This window comes from Juglans microcarpa x Juglans regia, chromosome 2D (assembly GCF_004785595.1).
Source record: "Juglans microcarpa x Juglans regia isolate MS1-56 chromosome 2D, Jm3101_v1.0, whole genome shotgun sequence".
Classification (NCBI taxonomy): domain Eukaryota; kingdom Viridiplantae; phylum Streptophyta; class Magnoliopsida; order Fagales; family Juglandaceae; genus Juglans; species Juglans microcarpa x Juglans regia.
The window spans coordinates 17,379,461-17,400,809 of NC_054596.1; the positions used below are offsets into that span (position 1 = coordinate 17,379,461).

Genomic DNA, 21,349 nt, shown 5'->3' on the forward strand with positions numbered 1-21,349 from the left:
CGTGAGTCACACGCACTAGTTAGACAACGGGGTTTATTGACTCATCCTGTATATTGACGCCCAAGGAGGGTGGTCTAAAAGCGATAGATCAAACATTATCCGACTTCGTACAAAAAAAAAAAAAAAAAAAAAAAAAACTACATAAAACAGAGGGAGAATGTGAGGAGACGGAGAATAAGAGGAAGGAGGCCGGCTGAAAATAAAAAGTGAGAGAGAGATTTTTTTAAGAGAGTTTTTTAAATGGAGGAATGATGAATCTTTATCTAAAAGTATAAAAGCCATGAATAAACAAAAAAAAAAAAAAAAAAAAAAAATTGAAATTGAAACATTTTCAAATTTAGAAGAAACACATTCTGATGGATTAGATAAAAAAGGCCGAATTGAAAGTCAATTAAAGGAACTACAAATAAATATGTTAAAGTGTATCTTAAATAATTTGTAAATAGTAGTGAAATAATTAATAAATAGTAATAAATTACTTGTAAATATTAGTGAAATAATCTGAGAATATTTGGGATCTGTGTTCCCAAACAGATCCTAAAACATACCAAAGTTATCCCCATAAGCTTAACAAAAAATAGTGGCATCCTAGGCCAACACCCTATATATTCAATTGATTCGCCAAAGCTTATTCTTAAGTAACCAGCTAAATATCATCAAATTTAATTTAGGTTGGTTACATTAGTTTGCATTTTTCTATGATGGACATCGCTTTCATGCTTTTTGTTTTCTGCTACGCATTAGGTAAGCACATGCGAGAGCAGAGGGTAGGTGAGGTGGACGTTCGACACGAGCCCACAACAAGATAGGTAAAAGATAAATGAGTGGTACTCAACTTCCCAGCACAGAAAAGTTAATTCGGTCTTGTTGGCCATCTCCATTTTTGATACCTTGGAGAGGCCAGCTGAGTTCCCAGTTGCTTACTTTCTTTTAACTCATATTCTTATTGAACTAGGAGACAGCATCAAATACGAGGAAAGGAGCAGTAGAAAGGCAGGCATATCTGCAGAAAGAGCCGATGATATAAAGCAGGCAAAAGAGCAAATTAAGGATTTGAGAGCAAAGAGAAAGTAAGGTCATGGGTGTGGTGAAGGCGGCCGTAGGAGATGCAATCTTGACATGTTTGTGGGTGTTCAGCGCGCCGATGATGGGAATTCTTACTCCTGTCATAGCTACATATCTTGGTGTTCAAGCCCAGTCACTGGCAGGCCTCTTCATCACTACCATCCTTGTCACAGTTCTTGTCACGACATTCAGCTTGATAGGGAAGGCCTTGGGTGGTGCTAGCTTCAATCCCTCTACCACAGTTTCATTCTACGCTGCAGGCCTTGTTCCTGACTCATCTCTCATCTCCTTGGCCGCCCGATTTCCTGCTCAGGCAGCCGGTGGAGTGGGCGGCGCCATGGCAATACTGCAAGTGTTGCCAAGCCAATACAAACAAAGACTCAAGGGACCTTCCCTGAAAGTGGATTTGCATACCGGAGCCGTTGTCGAGGGTGTGTTGACATTTGTGCTTAGCTTTGCCCTCCTTTTGATCATGCTCAGGGGTCCTAGAAACCTACTGTTGAAGGTTTGGTTGCTTGCTGTGACAACCGTAGGATTAGTTGTAGTAGGGTCTGGTTACACGGGGCCTTCCATGAACCCTGCCAACGCCTTTGGCTGGGCATTTCAGAACAATCAGCACAGTGGTTGGGAACATTTTTATGTTTATTGGATTTGTCCCTTCATAGGAGCAACTTTGGCTGCTTGGATCTTTAGGATTCTGTTTATTCCACCAATCAAGGAGAAGAAAGCCTGAAGAAGCATGATGAATGATCTAGATAAGCTCCACTTGCCTCTGTTATAAGTATTTTGTTCTCCCCCTTTCTTTCCTCACTTCAATGACTCTGTAGCAAAACAGTTCATCATGATCTGATAGTTAAGAATATGATTATCATGGGTTCCAAAAGATGGTATTATTAATGCATTATGCAGGGATATGGAATGGGATTCCTTATCAATAGCATCAAACCCACAACACAGTGCCAAATGAAAAACATAAAAACAAACAATTGGGAAAATAGACCAAACATTTTGGTCCGGGCAAATTGCTTCAATATCCTTTGGTTGTTTCCAGTAGGGTCACCTGAAAAATGTGGCTGTTGAAACATTCCAGGAAAGGGCTACTTTTATTGCATACAGTTGCTCATTGTTTATAACTTTAACATTTATGTGCATCTCATTTCTCTTTTAAAAAAAAAAAAAAAAAAAAGCATAGAAACATCAAACTTAGAGCATTGGCATTCACTTCATCAAAGTCATCTTTAAAATTTGATGAAAATTACATATTTTCTATAAATCCAAAACCTCCCTAGCCATAACCCCATATTAGATTAGCCATTTGATTCATCAAAATAATAATATAATATTATTTTTTTAATAATACTATTTTTAATATTTTCTTTTTCATTTTTTGCAACTACACTAACCATATGTTAATTAATAATTTAAGTTATACTTAAATTATTGTTTCCCAACTAATTTCTTCCCCAACCTAATTATCCAACAAACACATTTTTTCAATCATTCTTCTATCCAAGAATCATATATACAATTTTTGAAACCAACAAATATATTTGTTTAAATGATTGCAATAAAGCATTTTGTTTTGTTTGTGATTCTTTTCATGCAAATGACCTTTACTTGTTTCATCTAGATTGACTCTATGATTATTTGGTTCCATGAATGCCAATCACTGCACTTTTGTGCCTACATGAATTATTTAGAATGCTTAATGTTTAGTTGATTGCCAAAACCAAAGTATGAAATACACACATAGTAGACCACAAAGCATACAGACAAAGCAAATCCCGTTTCATATCTTAATACAAACTAACTTATTCTTAATACAGACCAACTTAACAAATTAGATCTTAATACAAACCAACTTATTCTTGAGCATACATTCTGCAAACCACAGAGCAAACCCCATTTTAACAATATGCTTTCCCCACCAACACAGATTAGACCAGTTTAGAAAATGAAGCAAACAATAGATATAAAAATGTATCAAATCCAATTTTGACCCAAGCTAACTGAGATCCTTGCTGCCAATTGCAGCTGAAAGCTCCAAAAGGGGAGTTGGGCTAAAATCAACTGCTGCATGAGGATAAAGAGACTGAACATCCAGTTGAGGTACAGTACAGAGAAAATGTCAAATATTTAACCATTAAAATGTCAGTCAAATATGGACAATAAATTCATAAGAGTTGTATCTCATATTAATTAAAAGTCATCATTATGGTTAAGAATTTATACTGAAAAAGTATAGATCTGAATGGTCCTATTAATATCAATTCTACACTAATACAGCAAGAATGTACCTGAAGAATGAGAAATCATAATAGCATGTAGAAACATGTCATAATCATAAACAAGCAAGTATTTAAGGAGGAGGGAAAAAAACAAAGAAATGTCCCAAAGAAAACTAGTAGAATCACTTTAAGCCTATCAAAACTACAAAGGATATAGATTTTTTTTTTTTGATAAGTAAGAATGTTATGGTTAATGCAAGCGTATCTAAGTTAGTCATACATTGGATCCATAAAAGACATGCGACAGGCACATTCAATCCATTACAACTTTGGCTCAATTACATATACCGTGGATTTTCCAATCACAGGTACATATGGAAAATGAAGCAGACAAATGCAAAACAAACTTACAAAAAACCAGCAGGTACATTTTCCAATCGCAGGTACATATGCAAGCTAAAATACAGCAAGTAGTACTGTATAATACAAAACCAAGTTACAAAACCAACTAGTATAATACCAACTTTCCATGGAGTATAATATAATAGTATTCAATAGCAGACCAAGTACATTTCTGTCCTAATTACTTTCTGAAATGTGAAGTAACAAAAACAAAAAAAAAAAAAAAAAAAAAAAAAAAACAAAAAACCTCCACTTAGGTTGTGACCAAGTAACAAAAAAAAAAAAAAAAAAAACCCTCCACTTTGGTTGATCAAGTTCCAATCAACATCAACTTGTTTGATTAGTTATTGTTTGTGGCCAATACATAATCAGGTGCAACTGGATGAAGATGACCGAATAGACTAAAGAATTGTAGAAGAGAAAGCAAAAGGATCTCAAATGAAAAGCTAAACTAGTTTGTCTGAAATACTTGAATAAGTATAATTTTCTTATGAGTAAAAATAACGTTATTAATATGAATGAAATAGGCATTGTCCAAGTACACAAAACTTGAAAATAAGTATAAATGACAAAGCATTCAAAACATAAAACAATAACTAGGTTACTCATAGAACAATTAAATAACTTTCTTTCTTTTTTATCTGTCGAGCAATAATATTAATTACTTTGAAAGAGTTAATTTATCAATGCTAACTCACTCTTCCACAGGACAAGCATCTCTAACGAATTTCTCAAGTCATCACAAATACAGCTCATGCTTGTGCACAAACAACAACTTGATGTACTTAGTTCTACCATTCAAAAGAATATATATACTCTCAGTCTTCTGGTTTAGTCCACAAATAAACTCAATTGTTTTTGTCACTTCTGAATAGAGTAAAAAGAGAAAAATTTAGACAATAAATATCTAGAATGTCATGACCATCAGGTTCAAGACGAGGTTGTTAAGTACTAACAAATTAAGTTTTCTTCAAAAGATTATGACAACTTGGGTAGTATCAATTCGAACTCATAGTCCTCAATCCAAACATGAACACACACCCATATTCTTATAACGATTGAAAAAGATAGAAAAAAATAACAAAAACAGAGATGACTAAGAACTCAATGGAATTTAGTTAAAACAATCCACCCCAATTAGTGTCAATAATCTTTTTTTCGTAAGGAAAATTAACTGTTACCAAATGAGATCAGATAAAAAGTTCAAAAAGATCAAACAATGGTAGTCAACTACGCATTAAGCATTCTAAATAATTCACATAGGCACAAAAGTGCAGTTATTGGCATTCATGGAACCAAATAACTCATACTTTACTACCTGTACATAAATTAAGGTATATGTGTGAACTCTTTGTTTCAAACAACTCAATATATCTATTTTGCCTATGAAGAAACAACAGAATGATTGAAAAAAAAGGATTGAAAAAATAACTCTTTATTTCAAACAACTCAAACAACAAAATGATTGAAATACATAATGGAGTGCAAAATTTCTTCATGGGCCAAAATACATACATAAGCATATAAATGTAGTGCAAAATTTCTCATACATGCATATATGATCAATATATAAAGATGGGGAAAGAGTGAACTCACGGAGATAGAGAATGTTCAGAGTGGAGAATCGAAGAAGAGAAGGGAGCGGTAACAGTGCGCCTATGGAGGTGATGGAGGTCCTCTTTCACCTGAAACGCCCCGTAGGAACTTGAACTTCAGTGGATGTTCAATTTCAAACGGACGAAGATGATTCCGTGACTCACGGCAAAGGGAATGGATAGCTTGGCGAAAAAAAAAGGAGAGGAAACGAAGGGAAGAAACAAAGAGGAATCATAGAATCGAGAAGAAAGGGAGAGGAAGAGAAAGGGGATTTGGAGATTTCGGGGTGTTGGGAGAGGAAGAAAGGCAGAGGAAGAGAAAGGAGGAGAAAGCAACGACATCACGGGCGAAAAGTATATGCTTTTGCTAATCAAATAAGGAAAACACTTTAGACACGAAGGGATCCCACAAAGGGATTCCACACACTGGTGTGGCACACTGTGTGAGTGTGCCACGTCTCTCTCTTTTTTTCCTCCGGTGCGTCTCTCCCGTGCGTCTCGCCTCCCTTCCTCCCCCTTTCCCTTTCTGCCTCTACCTCCCCGTGGCGGCTATGGGGAGGGGAGACGACGACAGCTTCTGCCTGCCCTGAGGAGGTCCCCAACCACTATGGCGGCAACGGAGAGGGTGAAGGCGGCGGAGACGCACAAGAAGGGGGAGAAGCACGAGAAGGGAGAAAAAAAAGAAGAAAAAAAAGTGGATAGACATGGCACACTTATAGTGTGCCACATCAGTGTGTGAGATCCCTTTGTGAGATCCCTTTGTGTCTGTAGCAGCTCCCATAAAATAATAGCGATAGCCATAAACAGTAAGTCTTCAAATTTGAAGATGAATTAGAATGTCCTGTACCTCAAAGTTTTAGATTTGAGTATATGATTAATCCAATGTAGTGATTTTAAAGCCAAGTTCATAAAATTTTGAAATGCCAATGCTCTTAGTTCTTTGCCAAGCCTATGAATTTTAGTTCTTTGCCCGTTGATAATTAAAGACTTTTTGAGATGAGAAATCTTTAATGATAGTGAAATATCTTGTGAATAATAATGAAATAATTTGAGTAGAAATATTTTATTTAGTTTTAGAAAATGAGAGAGAAAAAAGTTTAATAAAAATATTGTAAAATTAAAAAATTGTTTAAATATATATATTTTTTTTAGATTTGAAAAAGTTGTATTATTTTTTTATTTTGTTTGGAAGTTTGGGAAAATTGTATTGAGTTTTGTGTTTGGATAATAATTAGGAAATGATTAAATGAAAAAATTGAAAAGTTGAAATTAAAAATTATTTTGTATTTGAATAGTATTTGAAAAGGAAATATCTAGAATACATGATAATACATACTTCCTGTCCCAAACAAGGCCTTAACATTAGAGAAAGGGAACCTCTTTAGCGCGCACCGAGCAGCCAAGGTGATTATCCTCCAGCACATTCACCCCACTGGCTTCACAAGTAAAAAAGTTGACACGTGATCGCTCTATCTAGTTGAGGTGTAAAATTGGGCAAATGGCGAAAACCCAAGTTGTAAGTTAACAAGAAAACGAATGTGGGAAGGATAGTGCTACTCTCAGATTAACAATTTTGACCCAAATGTGATCCAATGACCTTTTTTGTTTTTTTTTTTTTTTTTTCACTTTTCGAATTTTTCTTGAGATGGAAAATAGTTAGAAAAATCATTAATTCTTATTCAAACAGAAATTTAAAATATATATAAAAAAAATCATTCGGTTACAATTTCGGTCAAAATCATTAGTCCAAGTAACATTTACAATATGAAAACTGGGAGGAAGAGAGTCAGATCATTTCACTCCAATGGCATTCAGCAGCAGGGTCCTTGAGAGCTGGTGTTAGATGGAGAAGTCCAGGAGCAAATGAAGTAAAGGTGAACTGGGATGCAGCTTTTGATTCTAAAAGGATGAGAATGGGAGCATGCATTATTATAAGTGAAATTTCCAATGTACCCCTGTATAGTCATAAGATTGTGTAGCAATTCACTTGAACAACTTGGTTAGTTTTCAATCTTGTAATTATTTAAACAATCAAAATACTTGAGGTCGATAAATACTTTTGCATAAGACAACGATTGGTAACGAAGGGAAACCTTTTAAAAAACTATTCAAAGGTAAAACCCTACGGGGTAACTAAATCCAGAAAAAACAATTTTATTATTTGAAAATCAATTTACAAATAAATTCTCAATTACAAAACTTTGTATTGACTTTGTTACTTGAACAGACAAATGACTCATTTGTCTTCTACTGGAGTAGCAGCCAGAACCTTTGGCAATCTTCAAATATTACATTTTCTCCTAGAACTCCAGTGGCTGAAAATCAATCAATGATCCTCCAAACTTTGTAGCACGATCACACTGAAGGAGAGATGAAATATATAATGAAAATTCTCAAGTGAATTTTCACTTTCAAGCACTCAGAATATACTCTCAATATTACTTGGTTAAAGCTCCTTAATCAATTATTAAACCGAACCCCTTTAATTATAGAGTCGGGAAAAGAGTCCCAGTTGAGGTAGAACTCTGCTAACGGATCAAGTCTGCTGCGAGAATGTCTCCTGACGGGTTGTTGACATTTCGTGATAACTCTTCACTGCAGCTTTTGATTTCAGCTGTATCTTTTGTTCTGGATAAGTGCAGATTCTTATAGACGTGATTTACTCATAACTAACCTATCTAAACAACCTCTAAGACTTCTAGATAAACTCAATGTTTGTTATAGATAAAGTTAATAATTATCTTACATTCATCCAAAAATACAAATCTAATGATAGAATAAACTCTATCATTTAGTCACCTAGTCCTAGCCAACTTTTTTCATTTACAATAAGGGATGGGGATGGAGAAATGTTACTCTCTTTGTGTATGAGCAAGATGAAAGTCAGTCACCCAATCTTAGCTGAAATTAATGCATTGTGGCGTTCAGTGGAATTTTACATGGAACTGAATTTCTCCAATGTGGTTTTTGAAGGTGATGCCTTTAGCAGTAATAGAGGCTGTAAATAGTAGAAATGAAGTTTGAATTTGGTATGGTCAGTTAATAGAGGATTTGAGAAGTGTTAAGAAAAAGAACAGATTGGAAATTACAGCATAGGTATAGGGAGGGCAATAAAGTAGCTATAGAACATAATGAGGAGTTTGTGTGGATTGAAATGAAAGTATACTTGTTTACTTAAAAAAAAACTCACTCCAATGGCTATGGCTCCCCGATAGTTTTGTATTGAACAGTTATTTTTTTTATGACAAAAAGTTTTGGAACCCTATAAACACATAAGTAGTGATACATGTACTTACAGTTTTACTTACAACACTCATTTTGTTAGTTTTCTTTTAAAATTCAAATTTTAAATAAATTTCATGATTTTTAGCATATAAATAACTGACATGTGGAGAAGTAAGGATGCCGTGAAATTTGCACTTGAATATGTACTCTACACAAAGGATTTAAATTCTAATGACCCAAGTCCAAATCTCCCAAATCCATCCATCCATTTAAATTGTCGAGAGAGAGAGAGAGAGAGAGCGCAAAACTTGTGTTTGAATTGGAGAAACATACGACATGCAACCAAGAAGTAATAAGCACAAGATACAGGAAAATACATTAGAAATCAACTGGGAATCTTTTCTCGCCATGAAAGAAAGAAAACTCGCAATAAGCTGGTTCATTAATATAACTGCTAACTACAGAGCAAATTCTTGAGAAAGAAGCTATAGGATTTGGATAGACGTACGTACATGTTTGCCTTCCACTACTTGGTTTTTTTATGAAAACACCAGAACAAAGGGAGCGAGAGACTCTTGGACCATGTTTACAGCTGCAATTCATGATCAACAAGAGCTTACAAACTTGAAGTTGCAAAGGGGAACTCTTCTCATGGTAAATACCAGAACATGGGATCTCCGCCAAGGACATTGCGGCAGAATAAAGCAGCAGTAAAATGGATGAGACATCAGTACCGCTGCTCATTGACCCTAGTTCGGTACAAGAAGAAAGGTATAACATGGCTTCATTCATGATCATTTATCAATGGGGAGCACTAAAATCGTTCGAATGATCCTTTCGATAGCCTTGTGAAAATTAAAATGCTCCTTAGCCTCTGTACGTGCCCTCCCACTACCACATTCCTTTTTTCTCACCCTTCCATGGAAGTGTTGGTCTGGGGCATGATTCATACCCATTTGAGAGTAATCTGAGACATATCTGTGAAAAGGGATACTATTGAGCAGCAAGTTCATGACTTGGAGGAAGCTCGAATATTCTTGGTAATTACCACCTGCAGTTGACATTCCATTCCACTTCAACAAGCTACCAATGCCACCATGTGCCCTTCCTTCAAATAGGGATTGATCTTTTACCCCACTGATCCAAGCAAGTAGACTGTTAAGAGTCCACCGAAGAGGCGTCAATTGGCAGCATTCTCGGTACCCATTTTTGTGGGAAAGCAATAGTCCATTGTTGACCAATAGTGCCAGCACCTCAACGGCATCCATGAACATGCATGAAGTCAATATGGCATGACGTGTTTAAGTTCAAACTCGCAGTGTCTACGTTAAACCACAGAAGACAGCAAACAGTTAACCATGATTCAATCGAAGAGACACCCTTAGCTCCACTGCACAAAACAGATGCAGGTTCCATGTTAATTCAGCGGGACAAGGGCATTGCGACAACCTTCTCAATTATTCTGGCAGTATGAATTATAGACAAAAGCATATATAATGACAAACAGGGTCAAAGGCACCGGAATGAGAAAATGGCCCAAAGGCATTTGACAGAGTGCCGGTGGCTGTTGGCACTAACGGTGACTTCTCAATAAAGAAAGAAAAAAAAAAGGGAACGTAAAAAAGAAAAGAACAATTGGGACAGGAAATAAAGAAGACCAAAGGGATCAATGGAGAGGAGAGAATGAAGGGGACCTTGGTGGATTTATTTTCCTCTCAAGGACCTGAAAGTAGGGTACACTCTCCAGAGTAAGAGGCAAGCTCTCCAAAAATGAGCAATGGCTAATTATACTGGGCAGTTATTTTAATGTGGGAAGATATTTGGGGAGATGTAAGATCTTGATCCTAGATGCATCTAGTTGTGGATGCTTAGGCCTATAGGAATATGTCCTATTGTGTTATATCAATCACTCATTATTAACTGAGGAGCCATATTGATATGGGTACGAGCCCGTGCACAGACGAAGTTCATGGGATGTCACAGACTCACAACAGCCAGCGAATGACCATTTCCCGTGCTGATGTGACATATCATGCCATGCCAATGAAATTAAACCGTAATTACATTTTGTCTGTGCGCGACCCGTGTACCTATAATTTCTTTGAGATCAACTTACAAAAAAAAAGCCTAAATTCATACTTGGAATTGGCATATCGGTAAGAATATCCACAAAGAAAGGGACAAAACAAACACCTGAAAGCTATAGTTATAATATTAACACCTAGGTTTTCAAGAGCTTTTGTTTTAAGAAAAATGATAGTTGTAGTTGTGAATGTGTAAGTGCCGTACAAATATTTTGAAAAAAATGATAAATACGGGACCCATATAAAAGAAAAATTAATTTTTTAATAGTAGACTCACTTTTTTTCAAAGCGACTACACGATACTTGCGGACTCTACAACTGTACGTAGTATTACTTTTGTTCCAATCTCTTGCTAAGTTTCTTCCAAGATCCTTATTTAGCTTATCATAATCATCTCGAATATACTTTAATAAAACTCCTCAACCACCACTGCAAAGATTACACAAACCAAAAACATATATAGAACAGTTTCTGCACATCGATCACACATGAACCTGATACTGCTCCTTAGATTACAAATATGAAGAAGAGAGTACATACCAGGCTTAGCAAATGTTGCTGCTAGTGGAACGTTAAGCTCCTTCCTAGGCTCCACATGAGCATTTTTCACCCAATATCTACCATTGATAGTGCCCTCCCAATTAGGTGCTTGAAAAAGTGATCGATCCAATGGTCGGAAAGAGACACCTTGTTGAGCTATGCATGTACAAATAAGTGGGATGAATAGAATATTTACCGGTCGCAATTGTACGACCATTAAAGGTAAAGATTATCCAAAAATAATAACAAAAGAAAAAAGATTATAGTATCTGGATTTGTTAAGATATGAGCAATAGCTTCTCTCAATCCAGAGAAAATTAATGAGTACTTGAAGCTCTTCGGTCTATGATGCGGGAATATCATCATGAGATATGAAAGATGCAGTAATGATGATATGTTTTTTTGTGGGCTTTGGGGAAAAACAAAGCCCCCATCTACAGTAAAGCTTAATCCCTCTTGAAAGAGCTTTCCTCTAAAAATACAAAAGCTGAACTCAAGCAACCAAGTCCCGTACGATTATACATATGCATCATGAAGAAAATAAACAAGTGCATGCATCATGAAGAAAATAAACAAGTGCATCGACAACAAGATATTTAAACTAGAAAACTAAAAATTCCATCGGCTTATAAAAGAAAAAAGGGGGAAAATACCATTTAGCTCAAAGATTGAAGATGAAGCTGAACCAAGACGGAAAACAGCAGCAGAAGTAGCAGCAAAAGCCAAAAAAAGGAGTTGGCTTTCTTTTCTTTCTCTGCCCATGAAGGACCATATATTTATAATAAGGTGGGAGAGTGGTTCGGCAGATTCATTGAACCTGGTCACTTCCCAGGACTTGAGAGCCATGGACACGCTGGTAATGCCAAACCATGCAATCTTTCTCGTAAGCTGGCTTCATTGTCTGCTTTTTTGTAAAGACAAAAGAAAGTGTTATATATGTTGGATGGTCAATATCATTCACTGTCTCAACAAGTTTTCTTGCGTGTGTTTTATTCTTCTCACGAAATAATACTAGCCGTCGTTTGGTTATACAGTTTAGATGAGATGAGATAAGATATTTTATTAAAAGTTAAATAAAATATTGTTATAATATAAATTTTTAATATTATTTTTATAAAAGCGGTCTGTCTGATAATAGATGAATAACAACCCTCCACTTATATCTTGACACCTCAGCAAATATAGAAAACTAATGGCAGACACGTGCGCATGGGATAGGTTGTGCTTCTTCATCTGTTTCTCTTCCAAACTTCAAACTTCTAGTCCGTGTACTTCCAGAACGCCGAACTCACCTCCATGTCCAGAGGCAACTTCCACCAGTCCACCACGTCCACGAGTTTTCCATCACCCACTATGCAATCGCCACCAATTCCATCCATCCCCACGTCAAAAGGGTGGGCCCACGAGTTCCCCGCCCACGATGCAAGTGTAGTTCCACCGCCACTGGTCCGTCGCCCACCATAGCATTCACAAACTAACGTGGCTTTGGTGTTGCGCAGGTATTTCTCTTACATTATATGTTTTGATTGTTCATGGCAGACCAGGTGTTTGACAAAATATTTGAAATACACATCCGGATCTCAACGATCACCATATTTAAGATTTCTTTTCATCTTTTTAAGTCTTAATCTTGGTTGATGGCTAATGAATAAATAGTCTTGTTTCCAGACTAACATTGCTGAAATATTGTCATGTTTCCATGTAAAACCGAAATATGATGAGAACTAGAAGTCGTGGCATCGAGGGACGTTGAGGAGTGAGGGCCGTGCGACTCGATTGCGAGAGGGCTGTGCGACGGAGGTTGCGAGAGTGGGTGCGAAATGGTGAGGGTTTGCGAAGTGGGAAACGGTGGGGAGGAAAACCAGAGAGAGGATGGGGTGCGAAAATGGTGAAGGTTCTATTTGCAAAATGGGTAGGAATTAGGGAAAGTGGGGGATCAAATCTGATGCAGGGCTTCCACACAATACATTCAGTAGAATGCTACGTGTCACAACTTTATTCGTGTGCTGTTATTTGCTTAAAACTAGCCCGATTGGTCTTCAGGTTTTCTCAATTATTTATTATATTTTGTGTAGAAATTTGAAAAAATTATAATGATTATATGAAATGAAATAGTTTGATTTTGTTTAACCAAACCAGTCCTTTTTTTTGGGGTAACGCTAGCTACTTGATCATATCAAATTTATCGCTAAGATGATGTTCTTAACGTGGTATTATCATGTGATTTCATGTAGTTTATTAAAAATATTAAAAACGTAAACACAAAAATAGTAGAGGGAACTTATAATTTTAGTTTTTTTTTTTTTAGTTTTGAATGCCTTTTTAGTTTTAATATATTTTTTTGTGTTTTTTTTAATAAACTATGTAGAATTATATGTTGTGTTGATGCCATGTCAAGAGGCCTTGTGAGCGGTAAGTTTTAAATGATCCATTAGTACTACTCTAAGAATATATATAGTGCTATTTAATGGTGAACAACAAATGGAGCGAGGATCGGTCCAATTTTCTGCATCTATGAGCACTGCTACCCTTTTCAAAAGGGATCCGAAGGCATACATATATATATATATATATATATATATATATATATATAAATACACATATATACATACGCACTTATGTGTATCTATATATATCACTTTCTAACGTTCTATTTAGATAGTAAAAATATTTTATTTCATTTTATCATTACAATATTTTTAAATTTTTATATAAAATATAATAAATAATTAATTTTTTTAAATTTTAAAATAATAATAATATTAAAAAATAATATTTAATTTCTAAAATAATTCAATTTTAATAATATTTTATTTAATTTTTAAATTTTAATTTTTATATAAAATCATCTCACTAAAACATGAATTGGCTCCGTGTCCAATTGTAATAATAATAGTGCTACAGGAAAGCCTCCTGCAACGCACAAATCGCACGAATTGACAACGAGGATAAGTTAAAAGAAAAAATAAAAAAAAGTCAAAACAAAAATTTCTTCTCCTTGTACAAATTCAGTTGCGTTTGAACGTTAAGTTAAATTAAATTAAATTGAGTTAAAATGATAAAATATTATTAAAATATTATTTTTTAAAATTATTATTATTTTAAAATTTAAAAAAATTAAATTATTTATTATATTTTATATTAAAATTTTAAAAAAATTATAATAATAAATTAAAATAAATTGAGAAGAGTTACGCTTTCAAACGAAGCCGAGCATCTCTCATTCGCCCCTACTCCCGCACAGCTTCTTCGATCCCATAATCCAGCCCCAGGTTAACCTAAAAAATAAAACAGAAGCTTCTCCCACACTACTGATTCGCCCATCCTCCCATGCTACTGCCTCTCATTCAGACGCTGAGCTTCTTCTCGGGGTAGCAGCATTTTGCGCGCCCAAAAAGGAAGGTAATCACCTCTCTCTCTCTCTCTCTCTCTCTCCGATCTATGTAATACGTATGTAAGGGATCTGTAAACATAATTTTCTGAGCAAAATATGTGTGTAAGGGATTTGTAGACATACTTTTTTCTGGGCAAAATACTCATGCTTGTCAAAAGGAAAAGGACTTCTCGGTCGAACGGCTTCAGAGCAGAAGCTTTTCCTCTGAGATTTCTCTCTCGTGGGTGAAGCTCGCGAGCATTCACATCTCATTCTCTATCAAATTTTCTAAATTTTAATTCAAATACATCATTTAATAAATTTTATCTTAAATTTTACTAATCTTTAAAAAACTTCTTGCGTCTCATTCTCCATAAATTCTTTATTCTATTAAAATACTATTTCTTTATTTTTTCTTTATTATTATTTTTTTTCTCAATTTCATTTATAATCTTAACTACTACCTCTTTTATTTTTTCTTAGGTTAAACAATATTAACTTCTATATAAATTTAATTATTGAACACGAAGATGATTTTTTTATCTTGGTAAAAGAATAGTGACAAAATTATTACGATTTTAAAAATAATTAATATTCATCTTTTCAAAGATTATTTTATTTGTAATCGATAAATAAATAACAAAAATAATCACGACATCGAAATTTATTACAGGTCAACACAAAATTGTTCAGAATTTTCTAAAATAAATTGTCAAAACAAATAATCACGACATCGAAATCACAATAATCAAACTCGTTTTCTCAAGTTTTCTTTTACGCCTCTCTAAATCAATTTATACTTGATATCTAACGGTTTGAATGTCTATTAAGGCTTGTATTTTATGAAGTTTGATTTTTAATTGGTGAATTGTCTTTTGACCATATGCTGGTATTTCAGGATCATACCAACAGAAAAACCCGCAAGCTTGCCCAACCTGATGTTGACAAGTATTAAAATTTGTAAATGAGATGGTACCACAATAATTCATAAAAATAGACCATCAATAATTTGTAAAATTACCTCATAGTTTATGCAACTAAAAAATTGGCGCCTCTCATTATCCTTAGTATGAGCAGTTCGTCGAGATGCTTTAATACCACAATAACATACTGAGTATTCATATTGATGATAGTTTGCTAAGTGTGAGATATTATTAGTGCTACTTCTTGACCCATGCATTGGATAGTGTTATCTTTTCTTTTGCTTCAAGCTTATAGACAAACAGTAAGCATTTTCACTCTTGACACTCAATTTTCTCTTGTGAAGCCCCTAAACATACCCAAACTATTAATTCAACTGTGTGATCATCATAGTCGAGGGATACACAACCAAAATTATACCAAACAAGAAAAATAGAAAGGGTGATTTTGATAGTCGGCTCAGGAATCGAATGGTAACATATAGGAAATTTGGCACCATTGAATGGTTGCAACTACATGTTGGCCGTTTGGATTACCATGCCAAGGAGGTATGTACTAAATTTTCTGTATCCCCACGAGGTTTTGTCATCATCACAGCCGAGGGAGTTAATCTAACAAAGAAAACTGAGCCACATTACTTCTCTATCACAACATAACACCAATAAATTTAATTTACAAAATCCAACAAAGAATCAAAGCAAATCCAAACAACATGCAAAATTAGCAAAAATCATCATGCTAAATAAGAGCATTCGCATCTGGTGCTGCATATCAAATGTGTGTTCCATGGAGGTCAGAATGGTTTTTTTTTTTATACGTGTAAGCTAGGAGCCCAATCTCGAATGGCTGCAAAACCTTGAACCCCAGTTGTATTTTGTGAAAACTATCACAAAATATAAATTATAGCCATCATCACAACCTTAGAGTAGACATGCACCCTCTTGAGAAATAATTTGATCAGTACCAAATGCTATAAAGGACCAAACAGAGGTGGAATCTAGAATGAAAAGAAAGATAAAGGTGATAAAGGACATTTAAATCATCATAAAACATACTCTTTGGGAAATTAAATTATAAAACATGCTCACTAGATTGGCTACCAACTTTCTTATCAGTGAAAGAGCAAATTCAGTATAAAAACAGTTTTGACAATAGCACTACACATGCAAAAACAACACAACAATAGCACAAACAATACAAAAACAATACCCTCGGTTGCAATTTCAGTGTAAAAAAGCAAACCAATACCAATTTATGTGCAAAAATAACACCATTGAATACCAATTTTAGTGCAAAAACAGCACCGTGGAATAGCACTAGACATGCAAAAATAGTTTTGGCAATAGCACTGCACATGCAAAAACAGCACAACAATAGCACCAACAATGCAAAAACAACATTCTCAAAACCAATTTTAGTGCAAAAAGAGCACTGAAACCCAACCATATCAATGCACAAAAATCCCAATTTTGAAAAACGCGAGAGCCCTGTTAGCTCTTCCTTCTGCAAATCGAGCAGCACCAGCCACACCTGCAGCTCCTGTTCGACGACTGGCTTGGGATGAAATGCAGCGGAGGCGAGCTCAAGGCTTATGTTTTAATTGCAATGACCAATTTACTGCAAGTCACCGGTGTCAAGGGCCATAGATACTGATGCTAGAAGGACAAGATGGCATCGACAACATTATCTGTGACGTCGTCACTGATGAACCACCAGCTGAGAAGAACCATGAAGAGCTGCCCGAACCAGAGATTACTTTGCATGCGTTAACAGGATGGACTATGCCCAAGACTATGTGTGTAGCTGCCAAGATTGGTTCCCATGATGTCATAGTATTAATAGATAGTGGGTCAACTCACAATTTCATTAGTGAACGATTGGCCAACGGGCTGTGATTACCAATGGTGCCAGCCAAAGCTTTCACCGTGCGAATAGACAATGGAGAGAAACTTAAGTGCCAGGGGCAGTTCGAAGAGGTACGAGTGGACCTGCAAGGCACTCCTTTCTCTTTAACTCTTTATTCTCTTCCACTTATAGGGCTGGATCTAGTCCTGAGAATTCAATGGCTCAAGATGCTAGGTTCCGTGGTTTGCGACTAGAAGCAGTTAACCATGGAATTGTTTTGGGAGAACTAGATTAAGCGATTGCAAGGGGCTAACGGTGAAGCTATTCAAGTAGCATCACTCAAAGAGCTATCGAAAGAGGCTCGCCAAAGCCATGCAATTTTTGCAATATGTCTATAGGTCAATGCTAAGGAGCCACAAGAAAATATACATCCTGACATGCAGTAAATATTACAAGAGTTCTCGGATTTATTTAAGGAGCCTTCAAGTCTACCACCCACTAGAGAAGTTGATTACTGCATCTCCCTCAAAGAAGGAACTGAGCCAATTAATGTCCGACCATACCGATATGCATACTTTAAAAAGGAGGGGATTGAGAAGCAGGTCCAATATATGTTGAATTTAGGCCTTAGTCGAACCAGCACGAGCCCTTTCTCATCACCCGTACTATTAGTGAAGAAGAATGATGGAAATTGGTATTTTTGCAAGGATTATCGCACACTCAACGCTACCACCGTTAAGGATTGATTTCCAATTCCCACGGTTGATGATATGTTGGATGAGCTCTATGGTGCTTTTTACTTCGCCAAACTAGACTTGAGAGTTGGGTACCATCAAGTACAAGTAAGTCCTTCGGATATCCCAAAAACTGCTTTCCGTACTCATAACGGACATTATGAATACTTGGTTATGCCATTTGGCCTTTTTAATGCTTCTTCTACATTTCAAGCCATCATGAACTCTATATTCTGCCCTCATCTTAGAAAATTCAAACTAGTTTTCTTCAATGAAGTATTAGTTTATAGTCCTACTTGGGACAAGCATTTGATGCATGTAAAACAGACTCTGGCAATATTGAAGCAGCAATAGTTCTTTGTCAAGGCTAGCAAATGTGCCTTTGGGCAACAAGAGTTGGAGTACTTAGGGCACATTATCACCAGTCAAGGAGTAAAAGTAGACGATAGCAAAATTGCAGCTATGGTGGCATGGCCATGACCTACTAACATTTCTAAGCTACATGGTTTTTTAGGGTTGATATGCTATTACAGGAAATTTGTCCAAAACTATGGCATTTTAGCTCGAGCCCTTACCAATCTCCTTAAGAAAGGCTAATTCGGGTGGCACGATGAAGCAGAGGTTGCCTTTCTTGCTATAAAAAAGGCCATGACAACCACACCAACGTTGGCAATGCCCAACTTCAACGACTTCTTCACTATCGAAACCGATGCATCCGGGGAAGGAAATGGAGCGGTGCTGTCTCAACAAGGCAAACTAGTGGCGTTCATGAGTTGGGCCCGTGGGGTGGCCAAGAAATCTTAGTCTACATACGCCAAAGAGATGTTGGCAATCGTAGAAGCAATACGCTTATGGCGGTCTTATCTCCTAGGCCGAAAATTTTATATCTAGATTGATCAACGTAGCCTAAAGTATTTTTTGGAGCAATGAATAGCCACGCCGGAGCAACAAAAATGGGTAGTCAAGCTCTTAGGCTAGGACTACGAGATCACTTACCGCTCGGGTCGTGAAAATTCTGTAGCTGATGCTCTCTCACATAAGCAAGGTAGTCCCATTCTTTACCATATTTTAATTCCTCAGGTTAACTTATGGGAAAAAATTAAGCAAACTGCAAAGGAGGACCCGTATATCCAGTCCATGAGCCGTGTGGGCACAGACCAACCCGACGGCCCTTATGTGTGGCGTAATGGCCTACTTCGTTACAAGGAAAGGGTCATTATACCAACCGATTATGCCTTACGAGCCAAATTGCTGCATGAGATGCATGACACCAAGGTGGAAGGTCACTCAGGCATACTATGCACATTCAAAAAATATGTCAAACAATTTTATTGGCTAGGGATGCTTAGATCGGTCCAGGAATATATCAAAGGTTGCATGGTGTGCCAGAAGACAAAGGTAGAAACTTTGGCTCTAGCAGAGCTCCTACAACTGCTACCTATTCCATGGCAAGTGTGGGACGACATCACGTTGGATTTCATTGACCGATTACCCACCTCGCAGGGCAAGGATACCATCATGGTGGTTGTCGACATGCTTAGTAAGTCAGCTCACTTTCTTACTCTAACCCATCCCTTTACGACTAAGAGTGTGGTAGAAAAGTTTGTGGAGGGTGTCCTTAAGCTGCACGAAATGCCCAAGTCCATCATTAGTGACCGAGAGCCAATCGTTGTGAGCAAATTCTGGCAAGAGTTCTTCAAAATGTCGGGCACTAAACTGTAGCTCAACTCCGCGTACCACCCGCAGACCGATGGCCAAACGAAAGTCGACAATTGCTACGTCGAGCAATATCTCAGATGCTTTGTCCACCAGTGGCCATGAAAATGGAGCTGCTACTTACCTTGGGCTGAATATTGGTACTATTCAATCTACCACATCTCCATGGGAATGACCCTTTTTCAAGCGCTATATGGCTGATTGCCACCCACTATTCCATTGTACAACGAGGGGCTCTCACTAGTGCATGAAGCTGATTAGCAACTACTAAACCGAGATGAACTGCTTTAACAACTTAAGGCCAACTTAGCACGCTTGGTTAATAGGATGAAACAATTAGCAGATCAAAAGAGAAGAGATGTGTCGTTCGAAATTGGATAGATAGTGCTTTTGAAGCTGCACCCATACCGCCAGCAAACAGTTTTCAAACAAGTCCACCAGAAATTGGCTAGCCGTTTCTATGGGCCCTACAAAATTTTGGAGAAAATCGGCTCCATCGCATACAAGTTACAATTACCAGAAGGGTCGCGCATTCACCCAGTGTTTCACGTATCACTACTAAAATGATACACCAATAACGGGGGAAATGTGGAGGTGCACGGCACGGAGTTGCCACCATTCACTGACGAAGGGGTAGTAGTGGTGGAACCACAGGCTATTCTAGAAACAGTTTGGTGCACTGGAAACATCTGCCGGCAGAGGAGGCGACATGAGAGCCCACAAAAAAGCTATTGGACATGTTCCCAGGGGGTATTGTTAGACCATGACAATCAACAAGGAGCCTTAAGCCAAATCTCAAATATTTGGAATGAGGTTGGACGTGAAAGACTGTTGCATGTGGCATGCAGTGAGGTTGGACGTATGTAGAGAAAAAAGACCGTTGCATAGACGAGGTCATGGGCACGTGAAGAATGAGATGGTTACACGGGGTGGATTGGGTCATTTGCAGTTGAGAGTTTTACGTCGCAGTGTGTAGTTTTTCTGTTGCATGTTTATTTCCATTAGTTATGCTTTCTATTTTTATGTGTGTTTGTATTCCAGTTGCTAGCTACTATTTTCTCTTTTATTTCGGCAATTTGTACATGGCCTTGCTTATTTAAGCATCCCAGAATTTATCAATGGATTATCAGAAAGCAAATTATCTAAGTGTGGTACATTCTCACTCGAAGAGAACATTTACTTAAGCATTAATCTTTAGTGGGACCTATCATCCAACAATTAGATGAAATTGCTTCTCTCTCTGTTTTTGTTACGATCCCACATCGACTAAGTATGTGATTGTTTGGTGGTTTATAAGCTTCTAGACACCATTTCCATGTTGCGACAATTGCAATCGTGTGGCACGGGGGCTGATGCCGGTATAGCAGTGTTCATCTGGGGCTAGGAAAGACCTAGCCCATAGCCAGCCCGTGTGAGTGCCGAGACCGGCGTGGACATCGGTTGCGGAGCGTGGTGGTTGTTACGATCCTACATTGACTAAGTATGAGATTGGTAGGTAGTTTATAAGCCCATAGACACGCTTCCCTTGTAAGCTGGTTTTCAAGAGTGAGTTCTACCTAGTTGATTCTTAACATTTTTACCTGCTAAAACTCACTTACCCAATATCTCCATAAAATTAGCA

General features: G+C 36.8%; 2 protein-coding genes and 1 long non-coding RNA gene across 4 annotated transcripts; 2 read left to right on the forward strand and 1 right to left on the reverse strand.

The window, feature by feature from the left end:
* Positions 1-823: 823 nt before the first annotated feature.
* Positions 824-1,948, forward strand: LOC121248649 (aquaporin SIP1-1-like). The gene has a single exon (XM_041147187.1). The coding sequence runs from the start codon at positions 1,079-1,081 to the stop codon at positions 1,796-1,798; it is 720 nt and encodes a 239-aa protein (XP_041003121.1). The 5' UTR covers positions 824-1,078; the 3' UTR covers positions 1,799-1,948.
* Positions 1,949-9,647: 7,699 nt separating this feature from the next.
* Positions 9,648-12,000, reverse strand: LOC121248650. 2 transcript variants are annotated; one of them, XM_041147189.1, is made up of 4 exons: positions 11,793-12,000; positions 11,140-11,295; positions 10,934-11,028; positions 9,648-10,752 (listed from the first exon to the last, which is right to left on the reverse strand). In XM_041147189.1, the coding sequence occupies exons 1-3, from the start codon at positions 11,983-11,985 to the stop codon at positions 11,006-11,008; spliced, it is 372 nt and encodes a 123-aa protein (XP_041003123.1). In that variant the 5' UTR covers positions 11,986-12,000; the 3' UTR covers positions 9,648-10,752; positions 10,934-11,005. The 2 variants fall into 2 exon arrangements, with proteins under 2 accessions (XP_041003123.1, XP_041003122.1); XM_041147188.1 differs by lacking the exon at positions 10,934-11,028 and having other exon boundaries at positions 9,648-9,905.
* Positions 12,001-18,039: 6,039 nt separating this feature from the next.
* Positions 18,040-18,554, forward strand: LOC121248651. Its single transcript, XR_005937491.1, has 3 exons — positions 18,040-18,050; positions 18,116-18,120; positions 18,358-18,554. It is a non-coding gene; the product is annotated as an uncharacterized LOC121248651 (long non-coding RNA).
* Positions 18,555-21,349: the final 2,795 nt, after the last annotated feature.

Bases quoted from the DNA above. Each gene is read 5' to 3' on its own strand.
- LOC121248649 (XM_041147187.1), top strand. From the start codon at position 1,079: ATGGGTGTGGTGAAGGCGGCCGTAGGAGATGCAATCTTGACATGTTTG.
- LOC121248650 (XM_041147188.1), bottom strand. From the start codon at position 11,985: ATGGCTCTCAAGTCCTGGGAAGTGACCAGGTTCAATGAATCTGCCGAA. The intron at 11,296-11,792 runs GTATTTTCCCCC...GTACATGCATAG, and splicing joins TTCAATCTTTGAGCTAAATG to CTCAACAAGGTGTCTCTTTC. The intron at 9,906-11,139 runs GTATGTACTCTC...TGTTTTGTGCAG, and splicing joins AGCAACATTTGCTAAGCCTG to TGGAGCTAAGGGTGTCTCTT.